Here is a 19,792-nt window from a genome sequence, read left to right on the forward strand (position 1 = left end):
TTATCTATAATTTTGATCAATAATGCTTTTTATATTATAAGGAGAGGCTAATTTTTGAAACTTGGAGTTTTAAAAACAAAATCCTTATAGATGCTGATAGGAGATGAACTAATCGCTTAAATTGTCAGATTTATGAATATGGTCCTTGCCTCTTAATGACAGCATATATACAACCCTAAAATGGCTGATGATTTCAACATGTATTTGGCATTGTAGAGACAAAATAACCTGATTATTGATTCTATTTTTGTTTCTTTGTTTCTGGTATTTGGAATTTTTGACTTTGTAAACAATATAATCATGGATGATGGTGAGGATGGAAATAATAATGATGATTATAATTGGGAAGTTAGCTTTGAATATATTCAGAAACTCTCATTTTATTCTTTTCCCTAGCAGCATAAAATCACAATAGCTGTGTGAAAGCGTAAATCAGGCTCATTTTATTTTTGTTTTGTCACTTCTTCAAAGCATGTGCTTTAGTGCAACATTACCAAAAAAAGCATGTTGTACAGTGCTTGATAAGAAGTTAGAGAGTAAGAAATAAATTATCATCACTCTGCCCTTTATGTTTTGCATGTTCTATGCACATTTCTGGCTGACAGCTTTGAAACATTTATTGTATTTCAAATTTCCAGTCCAAATTTTCAACTTGTAAAATTGAACTGAGTGAATTGATGTCATGGATAACTTAAGTAAAATAAATTTTGTATTTTTAATTTCCTTGTCTAGGAAATCTTAAATACCTTCTTTTTCAAAAGAACTCAAGCCTTGATTGATAGGTAAACAGACAGAGAGCATCATATACAAAAAGTAACACCAAATGTTCTGTCATATCAGATTTCTAACTAATAATAAACTATATATTTCTATTTTATATAGGATAATCTTGCTCCAACTTGGATGGGGTGGAGCGCTGGTTCCGCCCCTCAGCCCTTTATTATGGGTACTGTATTACCCCTTTTGCTTCCTTTCATCCTTTCACTGTGACTTTGTGTTAGTGGGATGAGGGAGGGCTTGGGAAGGGTACTATCACACCACAGTAAGGAAAATACAGTATTTACATTCTAATCCCCTATTTTCAATTGTCTTAAATTTTCTTCTGAGAAAAATACCTTTTGTGAATTTACGCTCTGTGGATTTGAACCTCAACTGCTGATATCTTTATTAAGTTTCACTCAATATGATTTAGATATGTGTATACTGAGTTATCCATTTATGGGGAGATTATCTGATTGGTGAGGGTGGGGGACCCTGGTTTAGAATGGTTGCGTGAAGTTTTTAACTTATCAAGATGATGATGCTGTTTGAGGCATTTAAAAGAACACTTGCTATTTTCTACTTTGGTCCGGGGCCTGAAAATTGACATCAAGATACCGGCAGTGGCTTCCTTGCCTGTTGACATGTGTGAGCAGATGCTAGGGTGCAGTATTCCAGGTTTCATAAAACTGGTATTGATTGTGTGATCATTCTCATGCTTTATTAAGTGTAAGTTTATAGGGGTTATTTTTCAAATATAACAAAGCAAAAATATATTAAGGTAGAGCTGAGTAAGCACATGTGATTTGTGTTTTAAATAAAGTAAATATGAAAGGACCCACTTATTTGAATTATACAGACTAGAACATCCACCTAGAAATAAAACATCTTATTATGTGTATTAAGATAGAATTTAATGCATAAACTTACTTCGTAGACTACATCACTCCCAACTAACCTTTTAGTATCTTAGAAAATATCATAGTGAAAACATAAATAAAAATGAATCTACATTTTGTTTATTCATAAAGTTTGGGAATAATGTGCAAGGAGGACAGTTTTTATTTTTGAGGGAGAGAAAAAGTTGGAATTTTTGTTTGGATAATTAATGTATCATATCTTTCAAAAATAATTACCATAATTAAATCCCACAACACAAATGCAGACATTAGATTTTAAAAAGATTCTATTACTCTTCTTCATACTTTAAAATGTGTGATTTCTACTTTGCCTACTTTTGATTTTTATTCACATAGTTTTTCAGTATTTTGATTAAAGAAACATTGCAATCCATGAGTAGTATTGATTTGAAGTTCAAAGACAATTAATTCAGACAAGAGGACATTTCTTCATGTATCAAAATTCCCAACATTAATTTGCATATTTAATTGTCAATCCCTCATTTCATGTTGATTTACTTAAAAAGCAGATAATGAACCAGAGACAGAAAGAGTTTCTGTAGGAGTGAGTTGTGTGGTAGAATACAGAAATTCTATTTTGATGATGTTTTGCAAAACATTTGTGAGAAGCAACCTCTAGTATTAATTCATTAAGATAGTTCCTTTCTTAGAACCTCCTTTTATGCAGCCTGAAACTTCAATTTGTTCTTTCCAACTTGTTTAGTCCAGTTCTGTCTAGTGCCTTCACCACCTGGGAACCAATTACTGCTGTTCCCTAGAGCCAGAAAGGAGTTAATACCCCTCCCTCTGTGCTGAACCAAGGAAGGGCTTGGGGCTCTTGGGAAAAGACAGTCCTTTCTCTCATCCTTCATTGCCTAATTTAATGAGATTTTAAATATGAATGGACCTTTGTATAGTAAATCCTTTTATCTTCATAAAAATAAACGTTTTCTCTGGGCCAAATGTATGCCAACCATTGTAAATGTACCTTGAAAGGCACTGCTGCTTATATCATGAATTACATAGAGTTAATTTTAGTGCAAATCCAATCCCCAGTTTCAAAAGAAACCCCTCGGACTTATTAGCTAACCTCAAATTATTTTGTGTTCAGCTCTTTATTCTCATCCCATTTCCAGAAATAGCATTTAAAGATTATGTTTTGATCAATAAATGCTAAGCTAACCTTTACTTCATTCATTCATTCAATCACCATTTTTGTAGTCCTGTATTCAAAGCACCTGCTATATTACTGTATTCAAGGCACTCAAAGGCTTGGAGAATTCACAAATATATTTTTTCATCTTAAATTAAAAAAAAAAAAAGCCTACCATCTGTCAAGATTACAGGAATGCCATTCATTAACTCTAACACAGAGCAATCTGGGTACCGGATAAGTACGAGTGACTCTAAGGAAAATTAGTGAGGTCGAGTAGAAGAAGCACTAGATGCCATTTCTAGTCTACATTCTGAACTTAACCTAGCTTAGCTCATTCTTCTCATTTGCCAAATGAGAATGCAGTAGTAAAGTATCTCTATAGTCCTGTCCAGTGCTGGAATTCTGATTTTTGAATTCAAAAGAGGAAACACTCATCTCTCTTCTGGAGGCTAAACTGAGAGGTGAAGTGAGGCTCCATGACAGAAGTGCTGCTTAAACTACAGCTTGTGAGAAGAGAGAATGTTTCAGAAGGGGAGGTAGTGGACACAGAATTTCAAAGGAAAGGGCATCTCAATTCTCTGGTAATGTTATTAGCACATGGTAATTACATTAGTTGGATTGGCATGAAGGCTAGGCGGCTAGGGAAGTTAAAACTAGAAATGCAGATTGAGAAGTGATTTGAACATCAAGGTAAGGAAAATGTTTGATAATCAGTGGGAAGCCATTAAATAATTTTAAATGAGAGTTGGAGATTAATTCATCTTATATGAATGAAAGGAAGGAGGAAATTGGAAGACTCTGAAAATGGTACAAGTATGTACTAACAGATGTCAGAACTAGGGTGGCGATCATGAAAATGGAGAAGTGATAGGGGTGAGAAAGGTTTGGAAGAAAAAAGTGTGAGACCTACAGATTGACGTGAAAAGAATTCAAGAAATAGGTGTAGGTAGCCAGTGTTCTGCTCATGGGCTAAATTGGGTGCTGTAGGTAAAAAAAAAAAAAAAAAAATGCATTTTAACATGTGCTTTGTGTATACACAGTAGAAAAAGCTTTTTAATCTGGCTGGTAGGCAAAATGTTTGGAAAAGGAGGGAAATAAATAATAACTTGATTTCAGCTTTCATATCTTGAATCCAAAGAAATCTAAGTGTATCCACACATTTAAAGTGAAGTATAAAATAAAGACTTATTCATTCAGTTGTATTAATGCAGACGGCCACATGAGATAAAGGTGAGGTGCCATGTGTCAGCTTGGTAGGCTGCATAGCTCACATCATCTGGATCTGCCTAGATAATTCAACTGACTTCACTTTTTCATTCTCATTCCCCTCTTTGTCATTAATGGTTTTATTATTGCCTTTGGCCCACTTTCAGATTGACAAGAATCTTAGAGGTACACAGGTAGAATTCAACTTAGCTATGAATGTTCAAGTCTGAGGCATCATCCGCCACTTAGGAGCATTTTAGGGCCTGTGTTTATCTCTCTCTTAGCTACTCATGTGCATCTCCAGTGGGCACTGTAGAGAAGGAAGCAAGGACAGTCCTCCCTACAGTGTTGCTGAATATAAAAACTCAGAGTTTTAATTTGTGGTCCAGGAATAAAGATAAGAGGGGCAAAAATGCTTCCATTAAAAAAAAAAAAAAGCTAATTATTTAGCACAGAACTTGATATAATCACATCAGATTTAGGAGCTATCATCCCAAAAATGGCATCCGTCCTTTTCTTATTTTCCTAAGAAACTGATTTCTACTATGTTTCATTTAAAATAAGTTTATCAAATTAAACTCAGTAAATGAAACAACTGATATGACTGGAGCTTGAAATAAACGATGTGATGATCTAATGAAATACATAATGCTAAATTGTCTTGCTTCTTATGCAAAAATTATTATTAGTCATAGCAATGCATGAATAATTAAGGACAAAATTATATTAGGTATTTAATAATTTTTTATATTTATACATCTGAATTTTTAGTTTAGTAAAATATATCAATCAAATCAACTCTTGTCCCAACATTTTAGTTTCATTCTTTAATATACTGCCTTTTTTAATGAGTTAATTTTCTCTGTTAGGAATTCTTACTTTTTCTAATAAAAACTTTTCTGACTTCATCTGACAGCAAATTCCTCTGATTTTGTTTTCCCTTTAACTTTTCAGTACTTTCTCCTCTCTTTTTAAAAACTTTATCTTTGATATACTATCTAAATTCATTTCCCTAAATGTATTGCTTATGAAAGAATGTATTTCATTTTAAGACATTTTTACTTTGCTTTTAAATATCTTAGAATAATCTTGATAGTAAAAAAAAAAAAAGAATGACTAAAGATTACTAGGGGAATGTCTTTTAACCAACAAGAATTCTGACTTTTCTTTTTTTCCATTTGTGTATTAGGTGGTTGTGAATGCCCTTTTAGGAGCAATTCCATCCATCATGAATGTGCTTCTGGTTTGTCTTATATTCTGGCTAATTTTCAGCATCATGGGCGTAAATTTGTTTGCTGGCAAATTCTACCACTGTGTTAACACCACAACTGGTGACATGTTTGACATCAGCGAAGTGAATAATCATTCTGATTGCCTAATACTAATAGAAAGAAATGAGACTGCCCGATGGAAAAATGTGAAAGTAAACTTTGATAATGTAGGATTTGGGTATCTCTCTTTGCTTCAAGTTGTAAGTGAACACTCTTTTCTCTGAAATGTGTTTATTGTTTGGAATAATAACAAAGTAATGATATACAGCTATTATTTAGTTACTAAGAAGAAATTTTATAACATATTTCCTTTTTTCTAATTTTGATTTGTTAGTACAAGTTCATGAGCCCAGATGGGTGGAAATGTCAGTATATTTAAACAGTGCAGACATAGTTGATAGTGGCCAGGTATTTTAGTTGATAGTGGCCAGGTATTTTAGTTCTTTCCAAAGGTCTTTTTTTCTTCTCATATTACTCTCTCTTCCCATGTGAACAAGTTGATTAATAAATCAATAAATTTGCTATTATTTTTCCTATTGCGATTGGAAAGCTTGTTTCACTGATGGATCACCCCCTCCCCGCAAACATACACCCTCAACACACCTGATTGGATTGTAACAAATTGGTGGGAATTAAATTAACTGCTACTGAGTTGTATCATTTGGATTGAAGATTGGGAAATGATATTTAGGTTTTAGGTTTAGATCCTCATAGCAAAATGAAATAATACCAGGTAACACTCAGACACAGAAATCAAACACAAGCAGCTGTTGTCTCACCCCAAATGTCCTTCAGTACAATTACTTAAGTCTTTTTTTTTTTCTCTAACTATTGATGTTTTCACTACTGGGTCTTTAAGACTGAAACATAGTTCACAATTTATAAAAATGTAAAAGATGGTGGCCTCTTAAACATTTTCATTTGATGCTGCTTCTGACTGCAGCTGCATCACAAGAGAGCAGTGGGTAAAAACAGAGTCTAGGTCGTTTGAAAAACATTGTAAAAATACTGTTCTATTTTGGCCACTGAAAACTCATCTTAAAAAAAAAAAAAGCTGCATAAGTTCTTTCCTGTGGTTCTGCAGAGTCTTTAGGGAAGAAATCTATTTTGTTTCACCAGGGTTGTGTTTTCAGTTGTTCAGCCAGGAGATTAAGCAAACAATCCTGGACTGGTCAAAATCCTCCTGCATCTCTTTCAGAGGTGTCAGTACTGTGATTATTTCACAAGTTCTTTCCACCTTCTTGTTAGAAATTCTTATTTCTCTTGTAGATGTTTCTGACTTACTCTGAACGCTTATGCAATTAGAATAGAGATTTTTATAATCTGGCAAGTATGATTTCTTTAAATATTAGCGTAGACACATGATGATATTTCCTTGGGCCCTTATCCTAACGCTTAACTAATAACCACACTTGTAAATATCACTAATTTATATCACTTCCTCCATAAAATTGAGAAAGAAACATTGAAAATTTCAAGCAGTCCCTTAAAATGCTAAACAAGGGGTAAAGATCCTGTATGAAGCCATTAAATAAATTCTGCTACTGAAGTACTGATTTATTCTTGGCTTTATACAGAATCATCTCTGTTGATTAGCAATTCATTGAAATGATTCCTTGAATCACTTTTTTCTGTTCCTGTACCTAGTGTGTGATGAACTTGTTCTATCATTGACCTCAGCCATTGACACATTCAACATTTCCCTCTTTGATAGACAAATAAGTTCTATTTTCTAGCTAAGAAACTTTACTTTCTCTTCACTGCCATCACAACCACTCTTACTTGGCTTTCTTCCCATGACATCTACCACTTCAGAAGTGTTAGTGTTATAAAAACAAAGATGTGTTGAGATACAGATGCTGAAAGCTTTTTGCTAGATTTGCTCACTAAGGAATAATCCTCTCAGGCCCGTAGGGCTCAAAATTCATGTCCTAGGGCAAGTAACAAATTACTGTAAGTTATTACACTTGGAATACCAAGTGTACTATTTTTCACTTTTCTTACCCAAATTAACTCACTCTCATCAAAAATTACAAAGAGGGACTCCCTGGCGGTCCAGTGGTTAAGACTCCGTGCTTCCAACGCAGGTGGCGAGGGTTCAATCCCTGGTTGGGAAACTAATATCCCACATGCCATGTGGCATGGCCAAAAAAACCCCCCAAAAACGAAACAAAACAAATGAACAGAAAAAAAAAAAAGGAGTATTATTTTTAAAAATTACAGAGAAGAAAGTGGAATATAGGATTATTTCTAGATGTTATGCTTTAAAATTCTTAAAATGTTAGTTGCAACTGACTTTTTGTATACCTGTATGATCCTTAGAGTGTTACAATAAAGAGAAATCATAAACTTTCTGTCGCTTTGTCACCTTGTAGATAGATTTTAGTGGATGATCATCAGGCCTAAGTTGTAGTTGTTTTGCTGCTACAAACATTGCCAAATGTGTTGGCATTTGTAAAGCTTTCTAAAAGTATTCCTCCAAATCTTGATAGCACTTTATATTGCATGATTGGGAAGGAGGGAGACGCAAGAGGGAAGAGATATGGGAACATATGTATATGTATAACTTATTCACTTTGTTATAAAGCAGAAACTAACACACCATTGTAAAGCAATTATACTCCAATAAAGATGTTAAAAAATAATAAATAAAAAGAACTGAGAAGTATTTGTGAGTTGGTTATCAAGCAGGAAGATATATCAAATGACCATTCTGTTTATTATATGGTCTAGAAATGAAGAGACTTACTGAGATATTGTTGGTCCAAAATCCATGTAAAATTTGTTTTGAGATGTCTTTTAAAAATGTTCCTTTTAAAGAAATATATCAGGAAGAATATTTATTAAACATCAGGTCTGAATTATTTTCACTCCAAAGTAAAACATGCATGTCCTTTTTAATAGGCCACATTTAAGGGATGGATGGATATAATGTACGCAGCAGTTGATTCCAGAAATGTAAGTATTCTTTACATCCTAAGTCTTTTCACAATATTGATTAGGCACTAAAATTAACAGAGCATAGCAGCTAAATGGAATGATTCTACAATGAATTTTTAAAAAGGGAAAAGTATGACTCAAGTTAATACTCAAGTATTTATCAGAAAGATCTTAGTAAGATATATCAAAATGGAAGTCAAACTAATGTAACACATGAGTATATTTAATAACTAACAAATATCCGTCTATTAACTATTTTTCTATTTTGTTTCCTTTTTATCTACCAATTATATAATCAATAATAATATTGGCATGCTGGAGCAAATGTGAAGAAATACATGGTTACCATCAGTAGTTTACCCTCCACATTAGACAGGTTAGGGATGTTGTCTAGGCAGAATTAGATTTCTGTAATAGTCACTTTAAAATCCATTCTTTTATATGATTATAGCATCCATAAATTTACTGGAGCCTTTACAGAGACTGTTACCATTTCTGTGATCAACAGTTTCCTTTAAGTTTCTATCACCTAAGACCTACTTTTTTGATTTATCCTACAATAGTCTTTTTCAGGCTTCAAGAAGAGAACTGAAATCCATGCTCATTCCAACTCTGCTCTTCAAAATTTGTAAAATTTAGTATTTTCTCTTTATCTTTCCATTCTGAAGTCCCATCTTCTATAATCATGAAGAATGAACTTTACCCCTGGAATCTTTAAACTGATCTGATAAGCACACTTTTATCTTTCTTGATGTGCATTTCCCATATGTGGCTTTAGTTTTATGTTGAGTACTTTCTTGATATCCTCCAGAGATGAGTTATTTCACTTTGTTACTTATTGTGTTTGTTTTGTGCGTTTGGTTGGTTTTTAACTCTGTTATCTTTAGGAGGACATGAATCTATTAGGGCACTATCTATAGTGACTCCTTTACCTCTTTACTAAGTGCTAAGTAAAAGCTCAAATGCTTATTTATTATGAGTACAATCTAGAGATTAAATTATCAGTTGAGGATTTAGCAGATAGCATGTCCAATTATGTCTCCTCAATCTGAAAAATTCAATGAATGTTATAATGTTATAGGCAGGATGCCAAACATCGAAATAAGTAACTCAATTCTTATTTGCTAAATAAATTCATGCATCAGGAATGATTATTTCTAAAATAATCATTGAAATAGTCTATGCATATTTACTGATGTAAAATTTTTTTCACTATTAATTTTTAAATTATTAAAATGCAATACCTTAAAAATTCCCAAATTTAGTACACTACTGTCCAAATGGCAAGGTATTAGTTGTATTTATAGTTAGAAAAAAATACATTTCAAAATCATCATACTGTATTTTTCACATGAGAACACTCTGTTTTTCACATAAAAAATTATCCTAAAGGCGAATTTCAGAGATTTATTTTTTAGAGGTAGCTGATTTAGAGGAAATAAAGTACTGCTTAAGTGTTACTAGAAATTTTCTTTTCTATTCTCATGAAAAACACCAGTGACTACCAGCATCAAATGTATTGTAATATCTTACAAAATATTCTCCTTTTGTAGGTGGAACTCCAGCCTAAGTATGAGGAAAGTCTATACATGTATCTTTACTTTGTTATTTTCATCATCTTTGGGTCCTTCTTCACCTTGAACCTGTTTATTGGTGTCATCATAGATAATTTCAACCAGCAAAAGAAGAAGATAAGTATTTCTAATATTTTCTCTCCCACTGAGATAATAAATTATTTGAAGGGTTTTCAACACCGAATGAGTACTTTAACTCAGAAACCAAATGGGATTATATATTAAAATCTATTTCTGCATCCTCCCCCTCTGCCATTCACTGCCCATGTCTTTCATGGTATAAAAAGCCAAGAATGAGTGTATTCCATTCTCCTGTGCATAGGTTCACAAAATCTCTCTCCTTTTTAAAGAAAAAATACTCAGGTACCACATTTTCTCTTTTGAAAAAGAATTATTAAAAAAAGAACTAGAAGAGAACCCAGGCATACACCTGTTTCCCAGAGTCAACCTGTTGTTTTATCTTTACAACTTACCTCCTTGAAATATATTTTCCAGCAAAAACGTTTAAAATCTTTGCAGTAAATTAGGCATGAGAGGTAAGCTTCTTCTAGTGTTTCTTTTCACATTTTTTAATTCTTTTTTGGTTTGTTTTATGTATTCCCACTTCATTCTCCCTGATGTTAATTACAAACTATCAGTTCCAGACTTGAATTGAACAGTTCTTTATTAATTATTATCACTTATGAAGCGCATTTTATCATCCCAGTTATATATGCATAGTATCAAAAACACAGAAAGTGAAGAAATATCATTACTCAGGAGTAACCACTATTCACATTTTATGTTTTTCTGTTCAAACTTTTTCTACACATATCCTTGTTATTGAAATTATTTGGTCTATAATTATAAATTTTTTTGAGTTAACATAAGTATTTTCCCATTTTGTTAAGTCTTCATATACATATTATCATAATTTTCTTAACCATTTTCCAATAGATTGATGATTTAGGTTGTTTCTAATCTTTAATAATTTAAATAGTGCCTGGTCAAAAGTCTTTGTGCCAAAAAAATTTGAGCCTTTAATGATTTCTTTAAGATAAATTCCAAGAGTAAAGTGTTTTGCTTTCCCCGGGTAACATGCCCACTCATACTCCCAATAAGTGGTGCTGGGAAAACTGGACAGGTACATGTAAAAGTATGAAATTAGAGTCCTCCCTAACACCATACACAAAAATAAACTCAAAATGGATTAAAGACCTAAATGTAAGGCCAGAAACTGTCAAACTCTTAGAGGAAAACATAGGCAGAACACTACGACAGAAATCATAGCAAGATCCTTTTTGACCCACCTCCTAGAGAAATGGAAATAAAAACAAAAATAAACAAAGGGGACCTAATGAAACTTCAAAGCTTTTGCACAGCAAAGGAAACCATAAACAAGACCAAAAGACAACCCTCAGAATGAGAGAAAATATTTGCAAATGAAGCAACTGACAAAGGATTAATCTCCAAAATTTACAAACAGCTCATGCAGCTCAATATCAAAAAAAACAAACAACCCAATCCAAAAATGGGCAGAAGACCTAAATAGACATTTCTCCACAGAAGATATACAGATTGCCAACGAGAACATGAAAGAATGCTCAACATCATTAATCATTAGAGAAATGCAAATCCAAACTACAATGAGATATCATCTCACACTGGTCAGAATGGCCATCATCAAAAAATCTAGAAACAATAAATGCTAGAGAGGGTGTGGAGAAAAGGGAACACTCTCGCAGTGTTGGTGGGAATGTAAATTGATACAGCCACTATGGAGAACAGTATGGAGGTTCCTTAAAAAACTACAAATAGAACTACCATACGACCCAGCCATCCCACTACTGGGCATATACCCTGAGAAAACCATAATTCCAAAAGAGTCATGTACCACAATGTTCACTGCAGCATTATTTACAATAGCCAGGACATGGAATCAACCTAAGTGTCCATCATCGGATGAATGGATAAAGAAGATGTGGCACATATATACAATGGAATATTACTCAGCCATAAAAAGGAACGAAATTGAGTTATTTGTAGTGAGGTGGGTGGACCTAGAGTCTGTTGTACAGAGTGAAGTAAGTCAGAAAGAGAGAGACAAATACAGTATGCTAACACATATATATGGAATCTAAGGGAAAAAAAGGGTCATGAAGAATCTAGGGGTAAGACAGGAATAAAGACACACACCTACTAGAGAGTGGACTTGAGGATATGGGGAGTGGGAAGGGTAATCTGTGACAAAGTGAGAGAGTGGCATGGACATATGTACACTACCCAACGTAAAATAGATAGCTAGTGGGAAGCAGGCGCATAGCACAGGGAGATCAGCTCGGTGCTTTGTGACCACCTAGAGGGGTGGGATAGGGAGGGTGGGAGGGAGACGCAAGAGGGAAGAGATATGGGAACATATGTATATGTATAACTGATTCACTTTGTTATAAAGCAGAAATTAACACATCATTGTAAAGCAATTATACTCCAATATAGATGTTAAAAAAAAAGAAAAAGCGTATAGATGTGCTCAGGTCACTGCTGTTCCACTGGCATCAAACATTCTCTCTGTTTTTTGGTACTTGATATTTGAAAAATGAAAATTGTATTTAATTTTCATGTCTTTTATGACTAGTAGGTTTGAATATGTCTTTGAGGCCTTTATTTTTGCCATTTATTTTTCTTCCTTTGTGTACTGATCCTTCATCTCACTTGCTCAGTCTGTTTTCTTATTATACGAGTGCTTTCATTGGATGAGACTCTCACTTATGGATCATTTCTGTCCCTTAGCCCCCTTTATTATTACTGATATTACTCTGTTGTCATTATCAAGCTATTTCGTTTCACTTATTAACCTGAGGTCTAATCCTCTGTACCTACTGGCCTATCATATCACATACCTGCCATACGTATGACCTCTGACTTTTCCCCTAAGTCATCTCCTGACTTGGCCAGTTTCCTTTCCATCCTTTTGCTCCAATTCTTGGCAGAGTGAAAGTGGCTTTTTATGAGTAACTCTAAACCATCATGCAATATACCTACTGTAACTCTTTGCTACATATGAATAAGAAAATCATTGTCTTTACCTTCTGAAAGGCAGTGTGTGTAGTGAAAGGAACCATGTATTTAGTGTCTCAGTGAATCAAATTGTACTACTTCCTGAGTTTACGGTCTTGGGTAAAATACTTAACCTCTCAGATTCTGGGAATTTTTCCTCCATAAAATAATAGTGAAAACAATAAAGTCAATTTTGGATGATTGTGGGAAGTAAATAAGATTATAGTATCTAAAAATGTTTTAATTTTTCAAATTTAAAATCCCAGGTATAATTATGCTAATTGGTTGAATTTTGCATTGCCTTTTTTAGTTGTCCCTTTCCTATTTTAAGTTTAATATTAAAAAACTATGTACAAAGGGACACAGTTTTAACCAGTTTTGATTTTTCTTTTCTATACTTTGGAGGTCAAGACATCTTTATGACAGAAGAACAGAAGAAATACTATAATGCAATGAAAAAATTAGGATCAAAAAAGCCTCAAAAGCCTATACCTCGACCAGGGGTAAGAAATATCAAATGATATGGGGGAAAAAAATATAAAAACAAAACTAGCATGGGTTTTCTCACAGAAGAGATAGTAGCTAACGTTTCCAGCAGCAAAGATTTCTCCCACTTTTAGAGCATCATTAATTCATATCTTTTATGGTAATGGTAAAAATTATTTTTTAAAGAGAGAGACCAAAAGGAAAAAGAAGAAACAGAAAATGCACCCTTATCTTCAAGCCGTTTAGAATTACACAACTAGAATCCAAACAAAATGGAAAAGGAAAAAAAAAAATGGCCAAGGACACATAGGCAGTGTGATATGCACAAGGAATTTGATCATATAACTCAAGAATAATTGCCAGATAATGTTAGAGAGAAGAGTAATCTTGGATGGGGTTTAAAAACATGCAGTTTTCTGATAGATTAACAAGTTGATGAATTGTTGAGTGAAAGAACACCTTACTTCCATTTATTTTTCATTAGAGGTACCAGTTGTTTTGGAGAAGGAAAGACTGCTAGTATCTAATATTCATATATAAGGCTATAAAGTTAGAAATTACTAATGTCTACAGAAGTCAGAGTCAATAAGTACAATTCATGATGATAAATAACCAAATGTCATGTTTCCATGATGAACCAATGAGACGGCTGCCGTGAAACGGAGGAGCCTTATCCCACATTGTACTGATTTTTATGATGATGATCTATGAGGTTAAAACAACTCCTGGGGTGCTTTAGGGAATAAAATGCTAGTGAACATTCACATTCATATTGTGCTAGCCAACACCTGCCTTCTTGAGAATGATGAAAAACATATACTGTCCTCTGTTAAGCCTTAACACTGGAAGTAAAAATGAGTCAGCTATGTGTAGTAAAAATGTAAGATAGACGATGTCCTCAAAGTTCCTCAGTGGCCTAGGGACATGGGCCAGACAATGGCCTGTAGTGAATGACAGTGGCAGAACCAGGGAGCAGAACCACAGATCAGTGACAAGGGACATGAATTTGTGACATCAAAGCATAAGGAATGTCATTCTGGCCTGATTATCCCTGTGTAGCCTCAGCATTCTGTGTGTGACAATGTCAGCAAAGACTGGTTGGTGGAAGAGCATCAGTATTGCCACACATGGATTTTAAATGCATAATGTTATAGGTGTGTCATGAAAATGACAAGTTCCCTCTAACAATTCTTTGAGAATAAGGCAAGTGGAATGTTATTAGATACTATATTTTGAAACTGCTTCATGGTCCAACTGATCATGGGAAATTCTGGTATAACAAAATTAAGCAGGTTTCTTAACTTCTCATAATTTTAATACATCAATATGCATTTTGTACCTCTCAGAGAAGCGTATAGTATGCCGTGTTTCTTATCAGAAATCCCCTTTTGACAAGGGATTGTTATTCTGTGGAATACATTTTGGTAAATAGCAATTTAGGTAACTAAATTAAAGAACAATGTGCTATCAACCATCTTTTACAAAATTCAGGGCCAGTGTTTCCTAGGTATAATACTAGACAGTCAGTTAGTGCAGAAAATACTTATGTAGAAGCTAACGTGCACAGGAAAACACCTCTGTTGCTAAAAGCATTTCTGATTCTCTACAGAACAAATTTCAAGGAATGGTCTTTGACTTCGTAACCAGACAAGTTTTTGACATAAGCATCATGATTCTCATCTGTCTCAACATGGTCACAATGATGGTGGAAACTGACGATCAGAGTGAATATGTGACTAGCATTTTGTCACGTATCAACCTGGTGTTCATTGTGCTGTTCACTGGAGAATGTGTGCTGAAGCTCATCTCCCTCCGCCATTATTATTTTACCATAGGCTGGAATATTTTTGATTTTGTGGTTGTCATTCTCTCCATTGTAGGTAAGAATTATTTCAGGTCTCTTAAGTTCAGCTCAATAAGAGTAAAAGTTAGACTAATCAAGTTTAAATTAGAGGTTATCTGACCACTCAGAGAAAACCACTGTGAAAATTTTGATGTATTTCATACTGGTGTGTTTCTCTTTCTTACAAAATGAGGCTCCTGCTATGCATAGAGTATTGTATCCTATTCTGTGCATTTTAGACTAGGTATATTATTTGTCAATATACCAAAGTCTCATTCATTTGAACTAGAAATGTGCTGTTAACTAAGATTGAAATGTTTTTGACTTGTTGAGATTGAATAGTCTATACAATATCTAAATAGCTGTGTTGAAGGGAGGACTAGAAATTTAGTCCGGTACTCAGGAGAGACAGTGCATCAAAGACATAGACACAGAGTCATTAGCATGTATACAGGAGTGGAAGCTGGTGGCAAATAAGGAAGAGCATAGAGTGAAAAGAGAATAAAGCTAAGAACAACATGTCAGCAATTGCAGATGGTAAGTTCTTTAATGCAGGGTATGGGATATTTTGTAGATTACCTTGAAATTTCTAGTAATGATGCACAAAAGAAGTGATGTGGCATGGAACATCATTTCATCAGTCATACACTTCAAAGCCTGGAATGTTAAACAGATCACGTGACCCATAGCTCATCTCATTCAAGATACAACTCTAGCTCCAGTGAAGTGAAGAAGTCTGCCTGTGGGCCTGAAGTATTCATTCTTTCCTAAACCAGATAATAATATGATTGGGTCAATATTTTACCATCCAACAGGGGGTGCCTCCGTTAGGCAGATTTTTATGCCATTCCCCCCTCTGAAGAAGTTGATTTTCTATCCAACTCATATGTTGTATGTAGCCTTTGATTCCCACAGTAATCTGTGGTGTAATTAATTGTGGATAGGGTACTTAGTTGTATTCACCTCTCTTTCTCTCTCTCTTTCTCTCTGCCTCACACACACACACACACACACACACACACACACACCTGCTTACTTACTCTTTACAGAGTGAGGTAGTGTAACTCAAAGGTACTTAATTTCTTGAGATCCTTTTCAGCTCAATCACTATTTCATTATTTTAAAGGCAAATGGAGAAAGAAGCTTTAAGGAAAAGAGCTGAGAGACCAGTGTCAGACACAGGAAACCAGAAAGAGCATCAGCTTAAACCCTTTTAGAAATGCGCCAGACCATATATATACATATATATGTATTTTATATATATATATATGTATATATATATGAATATTATAGTAGAAGCTTAGGGAAGCATCAAGTTCATGGAGAGATGAAAACAGCATTAAAAACTGCAGATACTTTTAGATGGGGAAAGACTGAATAGAGGGTATATATGATTTGGCATTTTCAGAAAAAATCATTGAATTTTTATACACGTGTATGTATACTGTTGGCTACTGCTCTTAAGATGGACTTAAGGATTTTTAATTTGTTTTTTTAGATTCAGTCTTGGGATTTTGTATAAGCTAAAACTAGTCTATAGATATCCCTCAAAGACAAAAGGTACTATAAAATCCTTAATGAATTGAATATTGTCATAGTCACCTTGGACTGCCATAATAATTACCACAGACTGGGTGGCTTAAACAAGAGAAACTTATTTTCTCAGAGTTCTGGAGGCCAGAAGTCCAAGTCAAGGTGCCAACATGATGGGTTTCTGGTGAGAGCTCTCTTCTAGGTTGGTAGATGGCTGTCTTCTCACTGTGTCCTCAGGTGGCAGGGAGAAAGAGAGAGCAAGCTCTTTATTGTCTTTTCTCATAAGGGCACTAATCCTATCATGAGGGCTCCAACCTCATGACCTCATCTAAATTTAATTATCTCCCAAAGGCCCTATCTCCAAATACCACCACCTTGGGGAGTTAGGGCTGTAATGTATGAATTTGGTGGTAGGGTGGGTGGGGGGTGGGGGTGGAGAGAATTTAGTCCACAGCAAATACTGAGTTGAATTTAATGCTGAATGCCGAAATTAAGGTTTATCTATAATATATGTATGTATTGTCTGTATATAACATTGATGATTAAGTAACTGAATTTCAGTACTCTGAACTTTACCTGGGAGCCTTAACAGAAATTTAAGTATTATTTTACTGGATAACTTCTTCACTGGTTGACACTCTGATCTTTTATCCATAGGTATGTTTCTGGCTGAGCTGATAGAGAAGTATTTTGTGTCCCCTACCCTGTTCCGAGTGATCCGTCTTGCCAGGATTGGCCGAATCCTGCGTCTGATCAAAGGGGCCAAGGGGATCCGCACGCTGCTCTTTGCTTTGATGATGTCCCTTCCTGCGTTGTTTAACATCGGCCTCCTGCTCTTCCTGGTCATGTTCATCTATGCCATCTTTGGGATGTCCAACTTCGCCTATGTTAAGAGGGAGGTTGGAATTGATGACATGTTCAACTTCGAGACCTTTGGCAACAGCATGATCTGCCTTTTCCAGATTACCACCTCTGCTGGCTGGGATGGATTGCTAGCACCTATTCTCAACAGTAAACCACCCGATTGTGACCCTAATAAAGTTAACCCTGGCAGCTCAGTTAAGGGAGACTGTGGGAACCCATCTGTGGGGATCTTCTTTTTTGTCAGTTACATCATCATATCATTTCTGGTCGTGGTGAACATGTACATCGCTGTCATCCTGGAGAACTTCAGTGTTGCTACTGAAGAAAGTGCAGAGCCCCTGAGCGAGGATGACTTTGAGATGTTCTACGAGGTTTGGGAGAAGTTTGATCCCAATGCCACCCAGTTCATGGAATTTGAAAAACTCTCTCAGTTTGCAGCTGCTCTTGAACCTCCACTCAATTTGCCACAACCGAACAAAGTCCAGCTCATTGCCATGGATCTGCCCATGGTCAGTGGGGATCGGATCCACTGTCTTGACATCTTATTTGCTTTTACAAAGCGGGTTCTGGGGGAGAGTGGAGAGATGGATGCTCTCCGAATACAGATGGAAGAGCGATTCATGGCTTCCAACCCATCAAAGGTCTCCTATCAGCCAATAACTACGACTTTAAGACGAAAACAAGAGGAGGTGTCTGCTGTTATTATTCAGCGTGCATACAGGCGCCACCTTTTAAAGCGAACTGTAAAGCAAGCTTCATTTACATATAACAAAAATAAAATCAAAGGTGGGGCTAATCTTCTTATAAAAGAAGACATGGTAATTGACAGAATAAATGAAAACTCAATTACAGAAAAGACTGATCTGACCATGTCCACAGCAGCTTGTCCACCCTCCTATGATCGGGTAACAAAGCCAATCGTGGAAAAACACGAGCAAGAAGGCAAAGATGAGAAAGCCAAAGGGAAATAAACAAAAATAAATCAAAATCACTGGGTGACAAATTGTTTACAGCCTGTGAAGGTGATGTATTCTGGTCAGCAGGACTCCTTTAGGAGGTCAATGCCAAACTGACTGTTTTTACACAAATCTACTTAAGGTCAGTGCCTACAATCAGACAGTGACCCCTTGTCGGAAAACTGTGACTCTGAAAAGGGAAGATGACCTCGACAGGAGGTTACTGTTCTCACTACCAGCTGACACTGCTGAAGACGAGACAAAATGGCTACTCAGACTGTAGGGACCAGTTCAAAGGGGTGCAAACCTATAATTCGGGGGTTGTTTAACATGAAACACTTTAGTGTAGTAATTGTATCCACTCTTTGCATTTCGACTGCCACATTTGTCACATTTTTACAAAATCTGTTAGTGGATTCATCTTTTTTTTAGTCCATATGTTGTTTATTATATGTGACTATTTTTGTAAACGGGGTTTCTGTTGGGAAATAGACTAAAGGACCTCTCTAACAGGTATGCCACCAGGGGTTATGGTAATTGCATGGCCTCCCATCTGCACAGAGATGTGGTTTGCATGAGGGCATGCTACACTCAGAGATCATGCATGAAAAAAGTCACGAGGAAAACAATGAGTTTTTAAATTCCATCCATGTTTCTGGGAGGGGTAATTAGGTGAAAATTGGAGGTGCTTTGCTGACCTTGTCAAATCCAGCCCCTAGACCAACTATATCATTTTGGGGGGGATAGCCCATGAAATCTAAGCAGGTGAAAACTTCACTCAAATGTCTGGAGTCATAAGTGTTACGTTTCTGTTTCTTGTATTTAAAAACCTGAATAAGTATTGCTTCCCCCCTGAAGACGGAATTGACAAAAAGAACGCTTTATAAATTTCTGCTTAATCCTGCACTTTGTTTAGCCATCTTCAGCGCAGCAAGGTTGACAATGTATATGTTAATGAAATGCTATTTATTATGTAAATAGTCATTTTACCCGGTGGTGCACGTTTGAGCAAAGAAATAATGACCTAAGCACAGTATTTATTGCATCAAATATGTACCACAAGAAATGTAGAGTGCAAGCTTTACACAGGTAACATAATGTATTCTGTACCATTATAGATAGCTTGGATGCTATGAATGCATGTTTCTAATTACCATGCTGCTGTATCTGGTTTCTCGCACTGCTCAGAATCTCATTTATGAGAAACCATATGTCACTGGTAAAGTCAAAGAAATTGCTCAACAGATCTCATTTCTTTAAGTCATTAAG

At 35.3% G+C, this 19,792-nt stretch overlaps 1 protein-coding gene across 6 annotated transcripts in view; it reads left to right on the forward strand.

Moving 5' to 3' along the window:
• LOC112393584 (sodium channel protein type 1 subunit alpha) overlaps window positions 1-18,538 on the forward strand; it is an 87,035-nt gene extending 68,497 nt beyond the window's left edge. For all 6 annotated transcript variants that reach the window (XM_024735898.1, XM_024735899.1, XM_024735901.1 and 3 more), the window contains exons 21-26: window positions 5,210-5,491; window positions 8,196-8,249; window positions 9,785-9,922; window positions 13,240-13,344; window positions 14,937-15,207; window positions 17,361-18,538. In XM_024735898.1, the coding sequence (XP_024591666.1) occupies window positions 5,210-5,491; window positions 8,196-8,249; window positions 9,785-9,922; window positions 13,240-13,344; window positions 14,937-15,207; window positions 17,361-18,538 (2,028 nt within the window). The remainder of the gene's footprint in view (window positions 1-5,209; window positions 5,492-8,195; window positions 8,250-9,784; window positions 9,923-13,239; window positions 13,345-14,936; window positions 15,208-17,360) is intronic.
• Window positions 18,539-19,792: the final 1,254 nt, after the last annotated feature.

Source organism: Neophocaena asiaeorientalis, unplaced genomic scaffold, assembly GCF_003031525.2.
Source record: "Neophocaena asiaeorientalis asiaeorientalis breed wild unplaced genomic scaffold, Neophocaena_asiaeorientalis_V1.1 scaffold72, whole genome shotgun sequence".
NCBI lineage: Eukaryota > Metazoa > Chordata > Mammalia > Artiodactyla > Phocoenidae > Neophocaena > Neophocaena asiaeorientalis.